This window comes from Apostichopus japonicus, chromosome 7 (assembly GCF_037975245.1).
Source record: "Apostichopus japonicus isolate 1M-3 chromosome 7, ASM3797524v1, whole genome shotgun sequence".
Taxonomy (NCBI): domain Eukaryota; kingdom Metazoa; phylum Echinodermata; class Holothuroidea; order Aspidochirotida; family Stichopodidae; genus Apostichopus; species Apostichopus japonicus.
In genome coordinates this window covers 1,733,762-1,753,575 of record NC_092567.1, presented here as the reverse complement: position 1 = coordinate 1,753,575, position 19,814 = coordinate 1,733,762, and the positions used below count along the sequence as shown (strand labels likewise).

The 19,814-nt window shown below is 38.3% G+C and overlaps 1 protein-coding gene across 27 annotated transcripts in view; it reads right to left on the bottom strand.

Annotated features, from left to right (window-relative positions):
• Positions 1–1,490: 1,490 nt before the first annotated feature.
• The window catches only part of LOC139969956 (myotubularin-related protein 13-like), a 113,407-nt gene continuing 95,083 nt past the window's right edge, over positions 1,491–19,814 (bottom strand). For 24 of the 27 annotated variants that reach the window (XM_071975382.1, XM_071975397.1, XM_071975384.1 and 21 more), the window contains 12 exons: positions 17,368–17,544; positions 16,507–16,611; positions 15,355–15,540; positions 14,414–14,540; positions 13,651–13,811; positions 12,604–12,822; positions 10,808–10,984; positions 10,149–10,284; positions 9,185–9,358; positions 8,123–8,250; positions 7,702–7,824; positions 1,491–7,054 (listed from right to left, as the gene is read on the bottom strand). In XM_071975382.1, the coding sequence (XP_071831483.1) occupies positions 6,962–7,054; positions 7,702–7,824; positions 8,123–8,250; positions 9,185–9,358; positions 10,149–10,284; positions 10,808–10,984; positions 12,604–12,822; positions 13,651–13,811; positions 14,414–14,540; positions 15,355–15,540; positions 16,507–16,611; positions 17,368–17,544 (1,806 nt within the window). In that variant the 3' untranslated portion in view covers positions 1,491–6,961. Of the gene's footprint in view, positions 7,055–7,701; positions 7,825–8,122; positions 8,251–8,635; positions 8,677–9,184; positions 9,359–10,148; positions 10,285–10,807; positions 10,985–12,603; positions 12,823–13,650; positions 13,812–14,413; positions 14,541–15,354; positions 15,541–16,506; positions 16,612–17,367; positions 17,545–19,814 lie in introns of those variants that run through there. The other 3 variants (XM_071975383.1, XM_071975408.1, XM_071975409.1) reach the window with 3 other exon arrangements.

Here is a 19,814-nt window from a genome sequence, read left to right as displayed (position 1 = left end):
GGCCCGTAGGTTGGACAACCCTGTTCTAATACCTTCACTTTTGCCTTCGCCTTAAATTCAATCTTCTTACCGCTGTCAGGAAACAGGACAAGTTTGTTGCGTTTAATATGATCATGGAACTTGGTTTCAGTAGACTCAAGTCTGTCTTTCACAAATCTTTCATGTATAGCTTTTCAACTGACACAACATCCAGGATTCCATCTGCTAGATCTTTCTTGACAGGTGTTCCAGAGCTGACATTGTACAACTGTCCTGAACTTAAGCTTGGATCAAATGGGTTGATATTCACGATTCCTCTAGAAGGGGAACTAGTGGCGGCGGAACCGGGGGGCTTGGGGGGGGGGGGCTCAGCCCCCCAATGAAAAAGTTGAGGGGGCAAATGCATGATAAGCCCCCCCAATATTTACCAAGGCTCCGAAACGTGCATCTGCCCATTTTGCAATGCATACTTGTCGATCTGTCCGATGCACAAGTATACTATATAGGTGTAATAATTTTAGTAATTGCTGGGGGACCCTTGGCCCGTCCCCTGCTATAGACCACATTGTCACCCCAACCGCGTCTCCACGCCCCGTGAAAAGTGGAAGCAGTGAGTGTGAGTATCGGTAAGCGTAACACAACTTCGTCTTAGGCCAATGACTTGCCTCATTTCAGCCAGTTTTCCAACATCCCCTTACTAAGTGGCGGAGCGTCCATATATACAGTCAGGGGCGGATGCCCCCCCCCCCCCGACGGACTCAAATGGACTTCTGGTGCCCTTTTTCAGCTTTTAAATACTTTTACTTATTCGCGATTATTGACTATTTTATTGCGCTATCATACACCTATTGACATTTGTCATATTCTGTTGGTGTAATTTTTCGACAAAATGGCGACGACACCTATTTATTCTCCGTTTATCTGCAAATTAGCAAGGCCCGGAAAGGGTCATTTCCTGCAATCTAGGGAGTGTCTTTACTCAAAAATTTTCTGTACACTCCGCGCCAAACTGTGGTGGCGCTCCGCTTAGATAGTGTTGAAAGCGCCCCTACAGACCATTCTTGCCCCCCCAGACCAATACCCCTAGCTCCGCCACTGCCCTTACTACACTCAAAAACGTCTTCGCGAGTACACTACGAGTAATAGCTACTCTCTTAAAACACCATCGGATATACAAATTACGTTTTTACAGACTTTTACGTGCAATCTGAGAAATTGCAGGCTTGAGACCTATACTTTAGGGCTAGGTATTCGCAGCATAAAACACTCGGTAAGTGCCGTTTCCTGCCATCTGGGGGTTTGAAAAAACCCAAAGTTTTCTTGTACGCTCCGCGCCAACCGATGGTGGCGCTCCGCTTAGATAGTCTCCACACATTAGCCCCCCCCCCAATAATTTGTCCGTTCCGCCGCGCCTGAGGGGAACATATACTACACATGATCATAGCCAAAAGGCCGAAAAGCGATCCATTTCTTCAAACATGATGATTATAGAGAATGTAGAATGATAGTGATTGAAATGTCATACTTCCTTTTATTTTGAATAATAACACATCCTGATATTTGTATACATGGTTAGATAAATTTTATTGACAACAATGAAAAATTGATGTACGCGAAAAACAAAAACAATTGAGCAAGACATTATAGAAAAGAGCAAGCATTGCACATGACTGAAAAAAAGGCTTAACATTAGCATTTCTAGACTTATAAAAAGTACTCAGTTAGAATATGAATATTCATGAAAGAAATACTATTCTTACACATTAGGTGGAATTTTAAATAGGGAAGAAAAAAATCTGGTATAAAAATGTTAGTTAATCTGTGAAGCTGACAATAAATTGACTCCATAGCTTAGTCTTTCCATTAGCAATTATACCATGTGGTTTTCAATTTATTACGAATGCAACGTTTCTAGATTCAAAAGCTCACTTTGGCATATCTCTTATGTACTTTGCAATCCCTTCAAAATATACTGAATGACTTATGTGGGGCTGTGAGTTGCAAATGTGACACTTGTTGTATTCTTAATTAATTTCAATACCAACTTCAACATTTGAGATATTAATGAACTTCATGACAGCAGTTTAGTAAACCACTGCAGCTGCTGGGGTGTTTACCAAACAGCAACAACCAGGCGTGCACCAACAACCCACCCAAAGGAACTAATATACAAGCCCTCACCAACAATCAAATCTAACGAAAGCACTTATAATCAATTCATAGAAAAAACAACATTATATGAAAGCTCAAATTAGCTTCCCTGACCTTCCCTGTTTGTGACCTCATAAATGTTTCCTTCAGACACAGTTTAATAAATAGCTTTTTTTTAATCAAAGTCTAGGGAAAATGTCCAAAATGAGAAGTCTCTCAGTGAACAACAACAAATTTCAGATACAAAGTAATATTTGAAGTATGGTGCTGCCTACTTCCTTTCTAAGAAATATGACACGGGACAAAATGTCTTACCAGAAACCAGAAACCCCAAGCCTTGACCGTGTTTTCTGTTTGCTAAATCAAATAGTTGTAGCACCTTTTAATTTTTTCCAGAAATTATTGATTCTCCAAGAGTTTGTTGGTAGCAGGTAATTATTACACACATATCTATGTACAGCTATACATCTCCATGCATAATCTTCCCATTGGGTTTGGAGTTATTCATAATATTTACAGACTTCTCCAAGAGCTACATCAACAATAAAATAACAAGAGTATACTTTATACTGACTAGTAAACGTAACAGCATTTATCCAATTATTTACAGAGTAAGGTCCACCCAACAAGCATTGTTTACATCATATTACTGTATGGTTTACTGTTTCCCAATAGCATGCTAAGATAAATCACAAACTGGAATCTACAATGAAATTCAGATAATATGGTGTAGGGAGGGTCAGAAAAACATGTTACATGGAGCCAACATTTGTTTTAATATTACCAATCTGTTGTAAACTACAATGTTAGGCACAAAAGGATGAATTAAATTATCCACCCATCTCGCAAAAATCTGAACCAACCACCAAACTTAACATTATAGGTCGGCTTAAAGCTAAGGCAGCAACCAAACTTGATCTTCTACAGAAATTGTAAAATCACACCTTCTAAATGTTAATTTTCCACCACTTTACTAACTTAATAAAACTAGCTTTGCTTTCCAAATCTACATCTGCTGCGACTCCAAGCATCAATCCTCTTTGTTTTATCAAAAGTTTTACTAAATAGTACAGGCAGATTTGAATCTGCTCATCATGGCCAAATCTAGAATTACCCTTATTATTGCTTTACAAGACTGCTTGAGATACAAATAAAGAAAAATACACTAACTTAGGATCATAGAAAGCCAAAAACAAGTCAATCTTTATTAATACCACATTACAAGACTCATAGCTTTACATTGGTTATACACTCTATAATATAACCTGTCTACATACCCAAATAAATCAGCTGTTATCAAAACTTACTTATCTCCACTTCAAATCACCTGTTTCAACTTGACTGAAATCTAATCTTTAGCAAGTATTACACTTTCTCAAATGGTCTAACACCCACAAATGAAAAAAAAAAAAAAAAATCCCAATTTAAATTTGACTAATACTTATATTTACACATATGCAAATTCTGCTGTGTTAGATAGCACAAAATATTGATTGCATAACTAATTATATGTTTTGCATGTTAATTTCACCACTCAGTTAAGAAAGTACTCACGTTGAGCAGTATGTGCAAGGTTGCAAGCAACATTTTGTTCCAAAAGTTATTGCAGGAGGTCAAGCATATGGATAGCTTTAATTCCTATTGACCTAGGTAAAGCTTAAAAACACAATCTTAAGTAATTTGACCAGCATTTTGTAACTACTACCTCACATGGAGTGACTTCATTGTTTGTATTCTGACAACAGAATACAAACAGTAACAATATGCAGATTGAATCCAAGACTTATGAAGATTGGTGCTTGAAAATATATATTAAATATTACTGTGTCAACCACATTATTAGGGGAACTTGTAATACAGAAAATACTTGATTGCATGAAGTACTTTATTTAACCCTAGAAATATAAACTATACATAAGCAATACCTAGCTTAAGAAATAAACAGGTCTATGCTAGTAGCAGCTGTACATCTAATCATGTTAACAATAGTGACTCGGTTTCTTCATCCTTTCATCCCTACCCCCCCCCCCCCCCCCCCCCCTTGTCCACTTACAGAACACATATGCTAGGTTTCTGCAATTTGTGATCTTATTAGTTATCCTGGATCTGCTGCTGTTACCAGTTTGCATATTATTCAGTAGTCTGTGAGGGCAACCAACAATCATAAAAGAAAAAAAGAAGAAACATTTTAGGCAAATTTCTAAAATCTAGAGCTTGATGGTCAAGCTAAAGCTAGAGTTGATGGTCAAGCTAAAACTAGAGCTTGATGGGTCAAGCTAAAAGTACATATTTTCAGCCAAGTACTAAAATATATTGATAGTTTAAGAAATTGATTCCACAATGGTGATTAGTTATTAGTGGATAATATAGGTACCCTGTAAATATATATCATGTCTTAAACCTCTTTATTCTATACAACAGGCAAGTGAAGCATATCTTTTAATTATAAATCACATCCAACTAATATTTCCCTCTAAATGATTCAAAACAACAAACAATTTTGCACTTTAAATACCAACATTTGTCCTTATTTCTATAAACAGAACAATTTTGATTTTCAGATTTGTAATGCTGTACAGGTTTACTACATGGCATTGGGTTACTAGTGAGTAGTCTCTGTTTTCTGCTACTCTATTCCTATTACATGACATTGTGCAGATTATAGCTGGAATGGACTGTCCAATACATGGTTCAAGGTAGGAAAGCATACAACACATCTAGCATTACAGGATCACATCACACGAAGTCAACCATTTTCCAACATGACTAACAAGCAAGAATTAGCAATATATTAGTCTTGTAAGATGACACTACAGTATACTGCTTGGTACTGTACGGCAAAATGGGAAGTGTTTCGACTTGAAATTCTGAGTAGCTGCACTGTATACACTTTTAAGGAGATGTGAAATATTGCTGGGAATGCTGTATGTCAACTCCATGCCTCCAGCATACATACATCAAATATTTATCTTGTGTAGCCTCATCGTCAATGGCTATCACACATTTAGCATTCATCTTTGTATGCTATAAGGAAATGAATTACCAGCACTGCCTCATGGTTTCAATATCTTGTACGTCTGTCATACATTTATGACCTGTCAACAACAAGCCTTTCTGCACTCTTACAACATTTCATAACTTCTTGAGTCTTTATCTCTGAATAACTATCAATATCAAGGTTTTGATAATTTTATAAATCTTTCCTTCTAGAAATAGCCATCTCTGATTTTGCCAGATGGATAAAAGCAGCAAACAGGAAACAGATCTCTAGAAATCACTTCTTATTTCAAGATGGAGCATATTCCATTTTAGCATTTAAAATTAGTGCCTAATAGTTTTGGTGATGTATTATTTCCTTTACAAACTAGGATACAAACACACATCACCTTTAATATCACTACTAACAGTATCACACTTCATACAAAGAGTCATAGCTTAGAGAAGAATCAATAAAAACCAATAAATTACCTAGGAGAAGTTTGGAGAACACTTTACAATAAGAAAATCTAGTAAGCATCATTGTCATGGTTACATGACCCATAAAATATATCAAAGTCACTTACTGGTACAAGAGCATGCTAACAAACTTAACAATACTATCTAATCTATAATAATGACTACAATGTTTTACATTGATTTGAAAGCCCATACTTGTTGATCACAATAATTATCAATCATAGCTTCTACAATAGGCCTAATGGTTTTAATGTCTCCTACTGAACCCTACATGTCTGTCTGCCAAAAAGACCATCAGGGCAACACCATAAGGTCATCAGGAATACACCATCAGGTCATCAGGGCTACACCATCATGTCTACACCATCAGAGCTACACCATAAGGTCATCAGGGCTACACTATCAGGTCATCAGGGCTGCACCATGAGGTCATCAGGGCTTCACCATCAGCTCTACACAATGAGGTCATCGGGCTACACCATGAGGTCATCACCATCAAGGGCTACACCATGAGGTAATCAGGGCTTTACCATCAGAGCTACACCTTCAGGTCATCCTTCTCAATCTCACAGGTAAACTCTCTTTGCCCAAGATAGGTGTGGTTCTCAATGACTGATATAGATGTCGTCCAGCCCCCTAGAGTGATATCATTATCTCTACCTCTACAGGACTAACAGGAGTACTTTTATCTCCCAATGACTGGTATGGCTGTTCCTACTGTTGAATAGTTGTGTATCCTGGAGCCAATCACTAGTATTATAGTCTATATGGTTGTGCCCTTAGTTGGATAGAGGGATAGCCAATGATTCATATGGGTGTCCAATCAGCCAATCACTGGTATTATAGTCCATATGGTTGTGCCCTTAGTTGGATAGAGGGATAGCCAATGATTCATATGGGTGTCCAATCAGCCAATCACTGGTATTATAGTCCATATGGTTGTGCCCTTGGTTGAATAGAGGGATAGCCAATGATAAATATGGTGTCCAATCAGCCAATCACTGGTATTAAAGTCCATATGATTGTGCCCTTGGTTGAATAGAGGGATAGCCAATGGTTGATATGGGTGTCCTATCAGCCAATCACTTGTATTATAGTCCATATGGTTGTGCCCTTAGTTGAATAGAGGGATAGCCAGTGGTTGATATGGGTGTCCTATCAGTCAATCACTGGTATTATAGTCCATATGGTTGTCCCCTTAGTTGAATAGAGGGATAGCCAATGATTGATATGGGTGTCCTATCAGTTTCTGGTCCATGGGACATTGAGTACACGTTGCCAGCCATGTTTACTGCAGCTTAACTATCCCTTCTGTTAACGATTCTCTCATCATCAGTCAATCCCTGAGATGTATTGGTGTTTCATCCACCAGTTACTACGAGAGGCAATCCTGTATCTTGCTCATCCACTCCTCTGATGCACTCTTGGTGTCAGCTGCAAAATTGTAGACTCGCTTGGTTGTCTTCATCTATATATAGAGATATAATCACATTACAAGGATCAAATGACTCTCAGAAACTTTGTAACCAGTTGCAACAACCCTTCTTTGCCTTGTAATCCAAAGCTAATTAGCATTCAGATGAATTGGGACTTGTTATATGTTTATCCTTAAAGGATTAGTAGCAGTGCATATTCATCTAACAAGAGTTAAAGATATTACCATAACAGCTTATAAACCCTATCACCTACTTGTGCCTCTCCGTTTCAAATACATACGTGGTTTAAGTGACTCTCCATTAAGCCCGGGTCACATCTGCGAGATTCAACACGCGATTCAACTTGCAATACAATTGAAAGTTGAATCGCGTAGTTAGACACAGGTATCAACTTGTTGCGCAATAAAAGTTGCGCCGTCGATTTGGGTTGATTTGCAATAGAGCAATGTCCTAATCAGCGCAACTTCTCAGAAGCAACTTTTCTGATTCGCGCGATTTAGTTGCGAGTTGAATCGCGTGTTGAATCGCGCAGATGTGACCCGGGCTTTAGAGTCACCATTTACTGACTTCATTCTTTCCTGTTAGTGCAACCCTACCCCCTCATCCCCTAATTCTAACCAACCCCCTCCAATCTCCTCCTTCCCTGTGACACACAATAACGTGTACTCAATTTACTTACATCAAAGGCTCCCATTTCCTTAGAGTTGCCGGGTAGTATAAACACTGTTTGAACAGACTCCACTTCCTTCAGGTCGATGTAGCCCTTCATCTGAGAATCGTTTTCTGTTTCATAATACCTCAACTAAAAAAAGAACATAAACATTCAACCGGGTTTATTCAAGAATTCCAGAGAGAACTTTGAATATTGCTATGATAAGAACCCACATGTGCACAAAACAAAAGTGGAATCTTGAGCAGCATCCTATTTTATATTTCCTTAATCTAATTGAGATATTTCTGAATTTCAGTTTGATGGATTGTGCTTGGACAAGAAATCAGCTGTGTGGGGGGCTCTGATGAAGTACGTACTAGATGAAAACATATTTCCTTTCAAATATATCTTTAAATCACCTGAATATAACATAACATAATTTTCTCACCTGGTGTTTTTGTGAGTCAAGGACAAACCATCGTTGCTTCCATCCTTTTAATCTTGCTCCTCTCTTGGAGAGGTAACCTTGATGACTGATGGTGTCCGGGATATTTGCATGGAACTCTTCATAATCTGCTAATAACAGGCAATAATCAATGTTAAAGAACAAATATGAACATCTTAACCACGGAACTCTTCATAGTCTAAAAATAACAGGCAATAATCAATGTTAAACAACAAATATGAACATCTTAACCACGGAACTCTTCATAGTCTGAAAATAACAGGCAATAATCAATGTTTAACAACAAATACCAACATCGCAACCATGGAACTCTTTATAGTCTGAAAATAACAGGCAATAATCAATGTTAAACAGCAAATATGAACATCTTAACCACAGAACTCTTCATAGTCTGAAAATAACAGGCAATAATCAATGTTTAACAACAAATACCAACATCGCAACCATGGAACTCTTTATAGTCTGAAAATAACAGGCAATAATCGATGTTTAACAACAAATATGAACATCTTAACCACGGAACTCTTCATAATCTGAAAATAACAGGCAATAATCTATGTTAAACAACAAATATGAACATCTTAACCACGGAACTCTTCAAAGTCTGAAAATAACAGGCAATAATCAATGTTAAACAACAAATATGAAGATCTTAACCACGGAACTCTTCATAGTCTGAAAATAACAGGCAATAATCAACGTTAAACAACAAATATGAACATCTTGCTTATACACAGTGTGTTCTCTATAACCACCGGGAAATTTTTATTGCTTTCTGTTTTCTTCTTAACCTTCCACACAATCTTTTGTAGTTTGTACTTTACTTCAAGCACTTTGAATTCATGATATAAATATAACATGGAGCAACATTAGGTTGATTTGCATAAAAGATTACTTGGGTAGTGTGTACTTGATGTGAACAACAATCAATTGCTGATAATTACATTGACTTAAAAATGTTTATTACACTTTGTTTTAAATTTTCACAAGTTTTGTCACCCAAACCTCCTCCCCTTGCTCCCCCTCTCCCCATTATTTACAGACCTCCTTGTTCGAGGTTTTCCACTGGTGTTTCCTCCTCTTCTTTGTCAGCTGTGGCGTGGTTTGATGGAGGTGAGTTGACCTGGTCACGACCTGATCCTTGTCGGCGACACTGCTTTGGAATACTGGGAACGCATGTGTCATGAGCATTGTAGCCGCAATCCGAGCACTTCATTCCTGTGTTGAAGTAAGTTTTAGCAGAATTAATATTCTTGAATTGTATGACGTTATATAAGTCACACTAAATAAAGCATTACAAATCCTCATCAGCCAGAGACACATAGTATTATGATAGAACACAGTATTCTCATCAACCAGACTGTTAAACTCAATTTGCATTACCTGGCATATTAAACCACCTGAACGTAGTTATGATTCTGTGTTTCCATTACACAATGTTTCATAGCTTAATCAATAATCTTACACCCATATATATTACACCCTATTACATAGCTATGATTCTGTGTTCCCATTACACAATGTTTCATAGCTTAATCAATAATCTTACACCCATATATATTACACCCTATTACATAGCTGTGATTCTGTGTTTCCATAACACAATGTTTCATAGCTTATTCAATAATGTAACACCCACATATATTACACCATATTACATAGCTATGATTCTGTGTTCCCATTACACAATGTTCCATAGCTGATTCAATAATCTAACACCCACATATATTACACCATATTACATAGCTATGACACTGTGTTTCCATAACACAATTTTTCATAGCTGCTTCAATAATCTTACACCCATATATTACACCCTATTACATAGCTATGATTCTGTGTTCCCATTACACAATTTTTCATAGCTGCTTCAATAATCTTACACCCATATATTACACCCTATTACATAGCTATGGTTCTGTGTTTCCATTACACAATGTTTCATAGCTTCTTCAATAATTGTACCCCCATATATATGACACCCTATTACATAGATGGATAGTCTGACCTTTGACCCCTTGCTTGACTACTCCATACAGCAATTGCTGGCAGTAATCACAGTTTTGTGGATTGATGAAGTTGTGCGGTTCAAATCGATGTTGGTAGGTAAATCCTTTGGGCTGAATGTCACCTGTGTTTTTGCCCTATGGAGAGTAAAATGAGATGAATAAGTGGATTGTAGGAATGCCCGGGAAAGGTGGGGAGGGAAGGGCCAGGGTGTTGACAAAGGAAAAGAAACATTATATTTAACATATCGTATTAACACCCTGGTCAACTGGCCGGTAGAAGAATATAAATAATAATAATATTGATAATGAACTGTATTAATGCTTACGTATCTAACAACTGCTGATGACCTAGCAGAGACGGCCTCTAATCACAACATGTACTACTCACTAGCGAGCATCCACATACTATGAATATACCAAACATATTCTGCAAAATCTAATGTACCAAAAGTCGCCTTGTCAACTTTTCCCCAAAGCAAATTTTTGCCTGATTGATTTGGTTTTAGTGTTTACAGCGCTTCATGGCACATAAGAGTTAGAGCTTGTTCTTGTTCTTTTTGAGATTATTGGGGCGTAAGCACTACCACAAGTCTAAGTAACGTCAGTATTGTGATTGCCCTAGTTATATATATATATATATATATATGTATCAATGTACCTTAATAAGGATGTCAATGGTGGTCTTCTTGTGTGCTGACATCCCCTGTGCTCTGGCCTCCTCTAAATCAGATGAGACATTCCGCCTCTTAGTCTGAAACTCACTGTCTAGTTTTTCCAGCAACTTCTTCCATTCAACCATTCTTTTATCAAGTTCTGCCTCCAGGGTTCTTTTCTCCTAAAATATGGAAACAAAATGTTACATCAGTTTCTGAAAAGAACAGTATCAAGGATTCTTGACAACAAACATTTGATCAGTTTTTTTTTTAAAAGACAACAACCTATGACAAGATGGGTTAGTAGACACAGAGCCAGAATAGTTATGGCAAAGTTTTGCATCAAACATTTATTCAGTTTGCATTTAACTTTATTTACTAGTAAAAGAAAACTCTTAACACATATGGTGGGCTTCTGTTTCACGATGGATAAGTTACAATTATCACATATATGGTGGGCTTCTGTTTCACCACGGATGTGTTACACTAACCACATGGTGGTCTTGTGCTTCACCATGGATGTGTTACTCTAATCACACATATGGCGGGCTTCTGCTTCACTAACCACACATATGGTGGTCTTGTGCTTCACCATGGATGTGTTACACTAACCACACATATGGTGGTCTTGTGCTTCACCATGGATGTGTTACTCTAACCACACATATGGCGGGCTTCTGCTTCACTACCCACATATATGGTGGTCTTGTGCTTCACCATGGATGTGTTACACTAACCACACATATGGTGGTCTTGTGCTTCACCATGGATGTGTTACACTAAGCACACATATGGTGGTATTGTGCTTCACCATGGATGTGTTACACTAACCACATATATGGTGGTCTTGTGCTTCACCATGGATGTGTTACACTAACCACACATATGGTGGTCTTGTGCTTCACCATGGATGTGTTACACTAACCACACATATGGCGGGCTTCTCCTTCCCTAACCACACATATGGTGGTCTTGTGCTTCACCATGGATGTGTTACACTAACCACACATATGGTGGTCTTGTGCTTCACCATGGATGTGTTACTCTAACCACACATATGGCGGGCTTCTGCTTCACTAACCACATATATGGTGGTCTTGTGCTTCACCATGGATGTGTTACACTAACCACACATATGGTGGTCTTGTGCTTCACCATGGATGTGTTACACTAACCACATATATGGTGGTCTTGTGCTTCACCATGGATGTGTTACACTAACCACACATATGGTGGTCTTGTGCTTCACCATGGATGTGTTACACTAACCACACATATGGTGGTCTTGTGCTTCACCATGGATGTGTTACACTAACCACATATATGGTGGGCTTCTCCTTCCCTAACCACACATATGGTGGTCTTGTGCTTCACCATGGATGTGTTACACTAACCACACATATGGTGGTCCTGTGCTTCACCATGGATGTGTTACTCTAACCACACATATGGTGGTCTTGTGCTTCACCATGGATGTGTTACACTAACCACACATATGGTGGTCTTGTGCTTCACCATGGATGTGTTACACTAACCACACATATGGTGGTCTTGTGCTTCACCATGGATGTGTTACACTAACCACATATATGGTGGGCTTCTCCTTCCCTAACCACACATATGGTGGTCTTGTGCTTCACCATGGATGTGTTACACTAACCACACATATGGTGGTCTTGTGCTTCACCATGGATGTGTTACACTAACCACACATATGGTGGTCTTGTGCTTCACCATGGATGTGTTACACTAACCACACATATGGTGGTCTTGTGCTTCACCATGGATGTGTTACACTAACCTCTAGCAGCCATCGCTGCATATCTGGCTGTGATTCCAACACATTGTCATAGCATGCATTAACTGTTCTTCTATCAGCTGGGGTCAAGGGTGATTCATCATCTTCAGCTATGGACTTCTCATAGAGTTCTCTATCATATGACGGACCTCCAAATAACTGATCAGAGAAGTAGTAATCCCAGATCTTCAACTTAGACAGGTTGGTGTACGGCCTCAATATCTGAATAAGAAACAGACAGAAGAGTGAAGCAGCAGCAGACAAAGGAACACAAAATACTAAAACAACCACTTCAATTGTGACCGTAAAACATATTTGTCTATATTTTTCATCTTTACATTACGACATAGCTAAATGCTTAGCATATTTAAATATACATTAAAACATAAACATTAAAGCAATTTTTTGGCTGTCTTTGCAATTCGATCTTTAATTCCCAAAAGCATGCAGTTCACCGAAGGGCTGGTAACAGAAATGGGTAAATCAGTTATTGTTTCTGGCTTCAAAAGTCAGAATAAAAGACACCCAAAATGTCATGCAAATGTAATTAAATTGAAAAAAAATTCAAGCTAATGAAAAAGTCTGTGATTGAAGAAGCTATTATAATGATTTGAATATGCCACTAGATGAGATTTATATCGGTTAAGGACACATACACAGCTGAGAATGTTCAAGTATTGTATGTTAGAACATCAAATAGATCTCATAACTGGAGCCGAGCTGGTTTACTCATGTATGTATGTATGTATTTTAGATCCTCCAGCAAGCAGGAACACGCGAAGAAGCCTCACTGGCTTTCATTGGCTCATTATCATCTGAACTCACACCGATGAGATTCAATGAATGTTTAAGTTTAAAGAACAGTCCATACCATACCAGTTTAAACTGGCTATGAATCACAAGGATGCACTTTCCACACTGCAATGTTCAAATGTTTTCCGACAATACCAGCGTACATGAAGTGTTAACATAGACATTTGGGCAGATTGGTCTGAATCATTTAAAAACTTGAAAACGACCAATCAACACCAGGCTCTGTGTCTGACTTACCGTAGAGTGTGGAGTCCACATGAGGTTAAAAAAGACTTGACTCTTCTTGTGAATCTTCTCCATATAATCCCAAATGGACCTGACTGGGATACGAGCCTGCTCGGTGTCACTATCCCCTGAATCAACCCCTCTGGCCTGACCCCTCTCTAGCACCGTCATACCTGCAAAATAAGTGGCCTAAGTAAACCTGACTTTCTGCAAGTAGTTCTGTTCACTGGACACCAACTAGAATATTATAAATATAACTGGAAAACAAAATACATAAGTCATCCCAACCCCATGGTAGTTGACAGAGCAGATCCCTCTCGTCCACCCTCAAGTACAACACCCCCCTCTCCCACCCTAATGTACAGCCCCACTCTCCTACCCTCATGTACAGCAGTCCCCTCTCCCACCCTAATGTATAGCAGTCCTCTCCCACCCCCATGTACAGCCCCACTCTCCCACCCTCATTTACAACAAATGTCTTATGAGAAAAAGGATTCTTCATGGTAGCATTACATGTGGGAACAAGATTTGCACAAAAAAGTCTTAACAAATTAGACACCAATTGACTAACTAACAATTGAACAACTTAGCATAAAAGGTTCAGCAGGTAAATGCCTTGAACAGAGGCCAGAATACCATTGATTACTAACATCATTATACATGTGAGAATGCAGCTCACAGACTCTTTATTTATGTACAGCTTACAACCTACAACTCTTCAAATGTGACATTCTCCTGCTTGGTTAGAAGTGATAAGAAGTGGTTAATAACTCACTTGTTTCATATCTCTCGCATTCTGAGTCTAACATGAACGTTTGGAACCTGCTGGATATGTAGTGGTAAGCCAGCATTTTCAGATAATACTGATTAAACTCAAAAGACATTGGAAACTGTTCATGAACCTGTCATAAGGAAAGAAAGAAGATATTCCATACTTTACATTCTTTACATACAGTTAACCTCCACAATGATGGTTACTTAATCTTCATATTTACAGATATGCTGACATAACAGCTTACCTGAATGTAATCTAATGAACCTCATTCTACAATACTGACTGCAACAAACAAATGTTTACACAAATACACTGTACTGGACTGTTTGTTACTCCATCAATTTTCATTTTATATTTAATGTGCTTTATAAATAGTAACACTTTGCAGTGCAAAGCTGTAAACGTTAACTTCACTTTGGTATTGCCCTAGGTTTTAGGTTTTCAGAGCCCATTTGTAAATCATTGTCCCTCTCGAGCAAGTCATATAATTACTTGTGTGTTCTTCCATAAATAAACAACAACTGTTTCACCTAATAGGTTATCCCATTACAACCTCCATTAACAAAACAGACACGACAAGTCCTTATTTAGTAAGGTTGAATAATTAGTACCCTACCCCTAATAAGAAAATTGTGTTACTGAAATTGGTGGCTGTTGGGCTGTATGCTTCTGTTCATTTTATGTTAAAAATAAACTACCTTTATTGTACTAAATATGAATGATTTCCTGGTATAGGTGACTGCTTGGCTGTACAGCTAGGTACATCCTGCTTGCTTCTGTTAATTTTATGTTAATAATAAACTATGTTCACTCTTCTAAATATGAATGATTTCATAATATAGGTGACTGCTTGGCTGTACAGCTACAGGTAGGTACATACACTCTGTGACAGACAGAATGCAATTAATAACCAGTTTATCATTGCTATGTATTGTCATTACCTGAAAAACACAGTCTAAGAATTGCAAAAATACAGGGGCAAATCCACTAGCTTGGTGGGTTACAGTATGGTTACTTCTGTGTGAAAAACGATGTCCAAAAGCAAGCCACTCCTTCTCTATTAGGACCTTAAATCCTTCAATAGTCCGGTAATGAGGATCCATCAACAGCTGGGCAAGAGAAACAACCTGAACATGGACAGAACATACAAATAAGAATTCAGAAATGTAATTCTTCTGTCATTAGTCAGGCACAACACTCAATCAAGTATATAACAGGAATATTACTAAGCACATATATATGTATCATGAATATTATTAATGAAGTATATAGCAGGAATATTACTAATCAAGTTTATAACAGGAATATTACTAATCAAGTTTATAACAGGAATATTTACTAATCAAGTATAACAGGAATATTACTAATGAAGTATACACCATGAATATGCATGACCTGAGTGGTGAAGTCCCACCAATCCTCTAAGCATCACCCTTCCTACCTGAGTGGTGAAGTCACACCCATCCTCTAAGTATCACCTTAATACCTGAGTGTTCAAGTTTGACTCATCCTCTAAGTATCACCTGAGTGGTGAAGTCCCACCCATCCTCTAAGTATCAGCTTAATACCTCTTTGTTGAATGACCCCCTCCTCCCTCCACCCTCTAAGTACAGTATCACCTTCCTACCTGAGTGGTGAAGTCCCACCCATCCTCTAAGTATCAGCTTCCTACCTTAGCACTGGTGAAGTCCAACCCATCCTCTAAGTATCACCTTAATACCTCTTTGTTGAATGCCTCCCTCCACCCTCTAAGTACAGTATCACCTTCCTACCTGAGTGGTGAAGTCACACCCATTCTCTAAGTATCACCTTCCTACCTTAGCACTGGTGAAGTCCAACCCATCCTCTAAGTATCACCTGAGTGGTGAAGTCCAACCCATCCTCTAAGTATCACCTGAGTGGTGAAGTCCAACCGATCCTCTAAGTATCTCCTTAATACCTCTTTGTTGAATGCCCCCCTCCTCCCTCTAAGTACAGTATCAACTTCCTACCTGAGTGGTGAAGTCGCACCCATACTCTAAGTATCACCTTAATACATGATTGTTGAAGGCCCCCTCCTCCCTCCCCTCCCCCTCTTAGTATCACCTTCCTACCTGAGTGGTGAAGTCCCATCCCTCTTCAAAGCTGACCATGACAGATGATCCCTGTAGATCCATCAGATCCACTACAGCTCCTGCTAATTGGAGGATGTTCTGAATCTATGAGATCAAAATGTTACATCCTCTTAATTGAAAGATTTTTTTACTCCAACATTTGTTACTCTGGTGGATTGCCTATCCTGTGGTTATAATGTTTGAATGCAATGATGACCTGACACCTTAAATATTAAAGAATGAATGATCAAACCAAACATTACGCTTTGATGGAAGTACAGTACTTACTACGCCACAAATTACATTTAACTGACTTTCTCCCTAACTAAATTGAATGCAGAATGAGAAAGGTAGAGCTGTTACATACACACATGGTGTGTATTCAGCTATGTAGGTACAGTAGATGTATGCAAATAGTAAGATGACAAGCCACTTTCATCCTATAGCAGAATCAAAGACACACAACCTTAAATAGAAACGGCTGAGCATTAAGCATATCAAATTTTCATATCTAGCATTTTGATAAAGTTGACTACCTGTACACTATGACCATACAATACGTATGGCTGGAACACCATTGACTTCAACATATGATGTGCATAGAAGGTAGGTCAGGGGTGAAATTGGTACAAACTTCATGACTTGCCTGAAACAACATTGATGCTTAGGTCATATTGTTTTTTACTAAACTTTAAACTAAACTATATGTTAAAACCTTAACTCCAGCCTATTAACAAAAGTAGCAAACTGATGCATTCAGAAGTAACTCAACAATGACTTCTGTCATGTAGGAGATGAGATCTGTAACTCCATGGATTGTCTCCTTGTTTTCTATTGCAAGTAGTGATTCCTCCAGCTCACCTGTGATAACCATTCAGATTCTTCCACTTGTCTCCTAAAGCCATACTCTGGTTCCACATGTTTAACACTAGGCTGGCAAGCCTTGACTAGTTTCTTGAAGCTCGCCTTGACGTGCCTCGTCTCCAGGAAGTCATACGGAATGAAATCCCATTTATTGAACGGATCAGTCTTACATGCCTGAGGAGAAATCAGAGTCGTTTCAAGTAAATGATACCATCTAACAGGCCTCGGCAAATGTTTTAAAATCTACTCACCAACTGGCGACAGAGTCTAAAATTCTACTCGCTAAAACGTTAAATTTACTCGCCTTTTTTTTACGCTAGTTGTTTGTGTGTTATACGCCTAGGTAGTATATGGCATAACTAAGGATGTCGCCGTTTAGTGTTACTGTTACTAGTTAGTTGTTTACAGCAAAAACGATCTATTTAAATTGTGGTTCGTCAAAAATGTTTAAAACACGATATATATGAAAATATAAAACGTTGAAACATTGTCACAAGTGTTTAGGACTTGCTTTGTAAAAGTGACCACAAAAATAAGCAATGACATGGCCGACCATCTTAAACTTTCACTTGACATACGACATCAGACTACTGTATCAGTGTATACATGTGTTAGTATTTCTAACAAGTTAAGATAACATTTGGTACTAACAATTATTTTTATGATCGATCGATTACTGAGTGTCGGACTTACAGCATTCGTTGGTCAGGTTTCGAGAATTATCATTTTTTTTTTACTAAAGTTAATCCAATAAACTTCCTGTTATTCATTTCGAGATATGTAATGTTATTTTTGCAAAATTATTATTCTACGTTTGTTCCTTTGAAAGTTCAGTTCGTATCACTACACTTCGTAAAAAGTCACCGCGCCTGAAAAATCTCCGTACATAATTCACGTAAAAATAGTGCGTGATGTCACACAGTTATCTCCCATTGACATTGGTCGTTGAACAAAAATGTGATTTGGACTTGCTTCAAGTTCACTGCAATAAACTTTCTTATAGGAATATATACATTTCTGCTGCTGATGAAGGAAGAAACCACAAAGCTCAGACTTTTGTGAAAATACGCAGGATTTTTTTCTTCTTTTTGAGCACACATTCTGTTTCTGCTAAGGTTTCCGCGAATATTGCTTGCTTACTTATCTTTGGTAAAATGAATAAATGATGGTGTTGAATGAAGTTGAATCGTTCGAAGATATGGATGGGTGGTGATTTGCTTTTTGGGGATCGATATCCGTCGGTGTGACGTCGCCCTTTGCTGGAAAATTACCTCTGGTCAATTGATGTGATAGGGTTGAAATGTCATGGATGTGCCATTCTCAGAAATTTGCGTTAAATCGTTTAGAGTCTGGGGCAAGAGAAGTGCTCTGTGGGAACTTTTGCTTCTACCGACGGTTGAGAATCACCTTTCACAAGATGCAAAACTCACTGGCAGAACCACCATTACTTTAAATAATTCAGACAACAGAGGATAGTTTGTTGCAGTCTTCCTGGGTTACAAGCTGGGGGAAGGGGAACAAATGATATATTGTTGCCACTGACTTGAGACTTGAGTTGAGACCACTCATTTTGAATTTCCTCCTTTATTTCTTCAAGCCATCTGGGTTTTTCTGATTAATGGTCAGCCATCCTCCCAAGTTCTTCAACACCCCGATGAATTCAAAGTTTCGTCTTTTGTTGCTAGCCATAATAAGGGTTAACAATTTGGTAACATAACTGAAAGTTTGTCGACACAAGCCGAAGCTATGCCTCATATTACTGACTTGTGAATTTGGGATACAATGTTTTACTTATTGATATGTCAGGTAGGCTTTATCGCGCAATTGCGATTAACCTACTGACAACACTGTTTTTATTTGTACCGATCGTACACACAAGGTACCCCTGTTTGAGTTGTCGTTACGCATTTTGTTGTTTTCCATTTTGGTTACACCTATCGTGCATCATCTGTGTTACCTCCATGGTTTGAGCGATTAGTATCAACTTAGTTTCGAGCTGGTGAACAGAACTGTTGATTAGGACATACTTGTAACAGTGCACTTGATAATACTACTGTAATATGTAACATTAGGCAATAGGCTTTAGTTGATTGGCTCACAGGTTAATAGTAAGCCTATCGTATAAAGGCAGTGACCGAATGAGCCACTCGCCAAAATGTCGAGCGTAATGCATTTTTTTCTCGCCAGTCGCAAAATTCTACTCGCCACTGGCGAGTTGGCGACCGTATTTGTCGAGGCCTGCGGCATCTTGTATAAAATCTTGATTGTTTTAAAGATAAATAGTTTTATGTTAAGAGGATCCCTCATGCTATATTTTAACCTTGCACTGCTGCATGGCTGTTATTGTAAAATTTAACAACAAAAGTTGGAAACATACCCTTTCAACATATATTAATATGATACTTCTAACCCTTCACCTTAGTCTTTGCAGACTAAACTGGTTG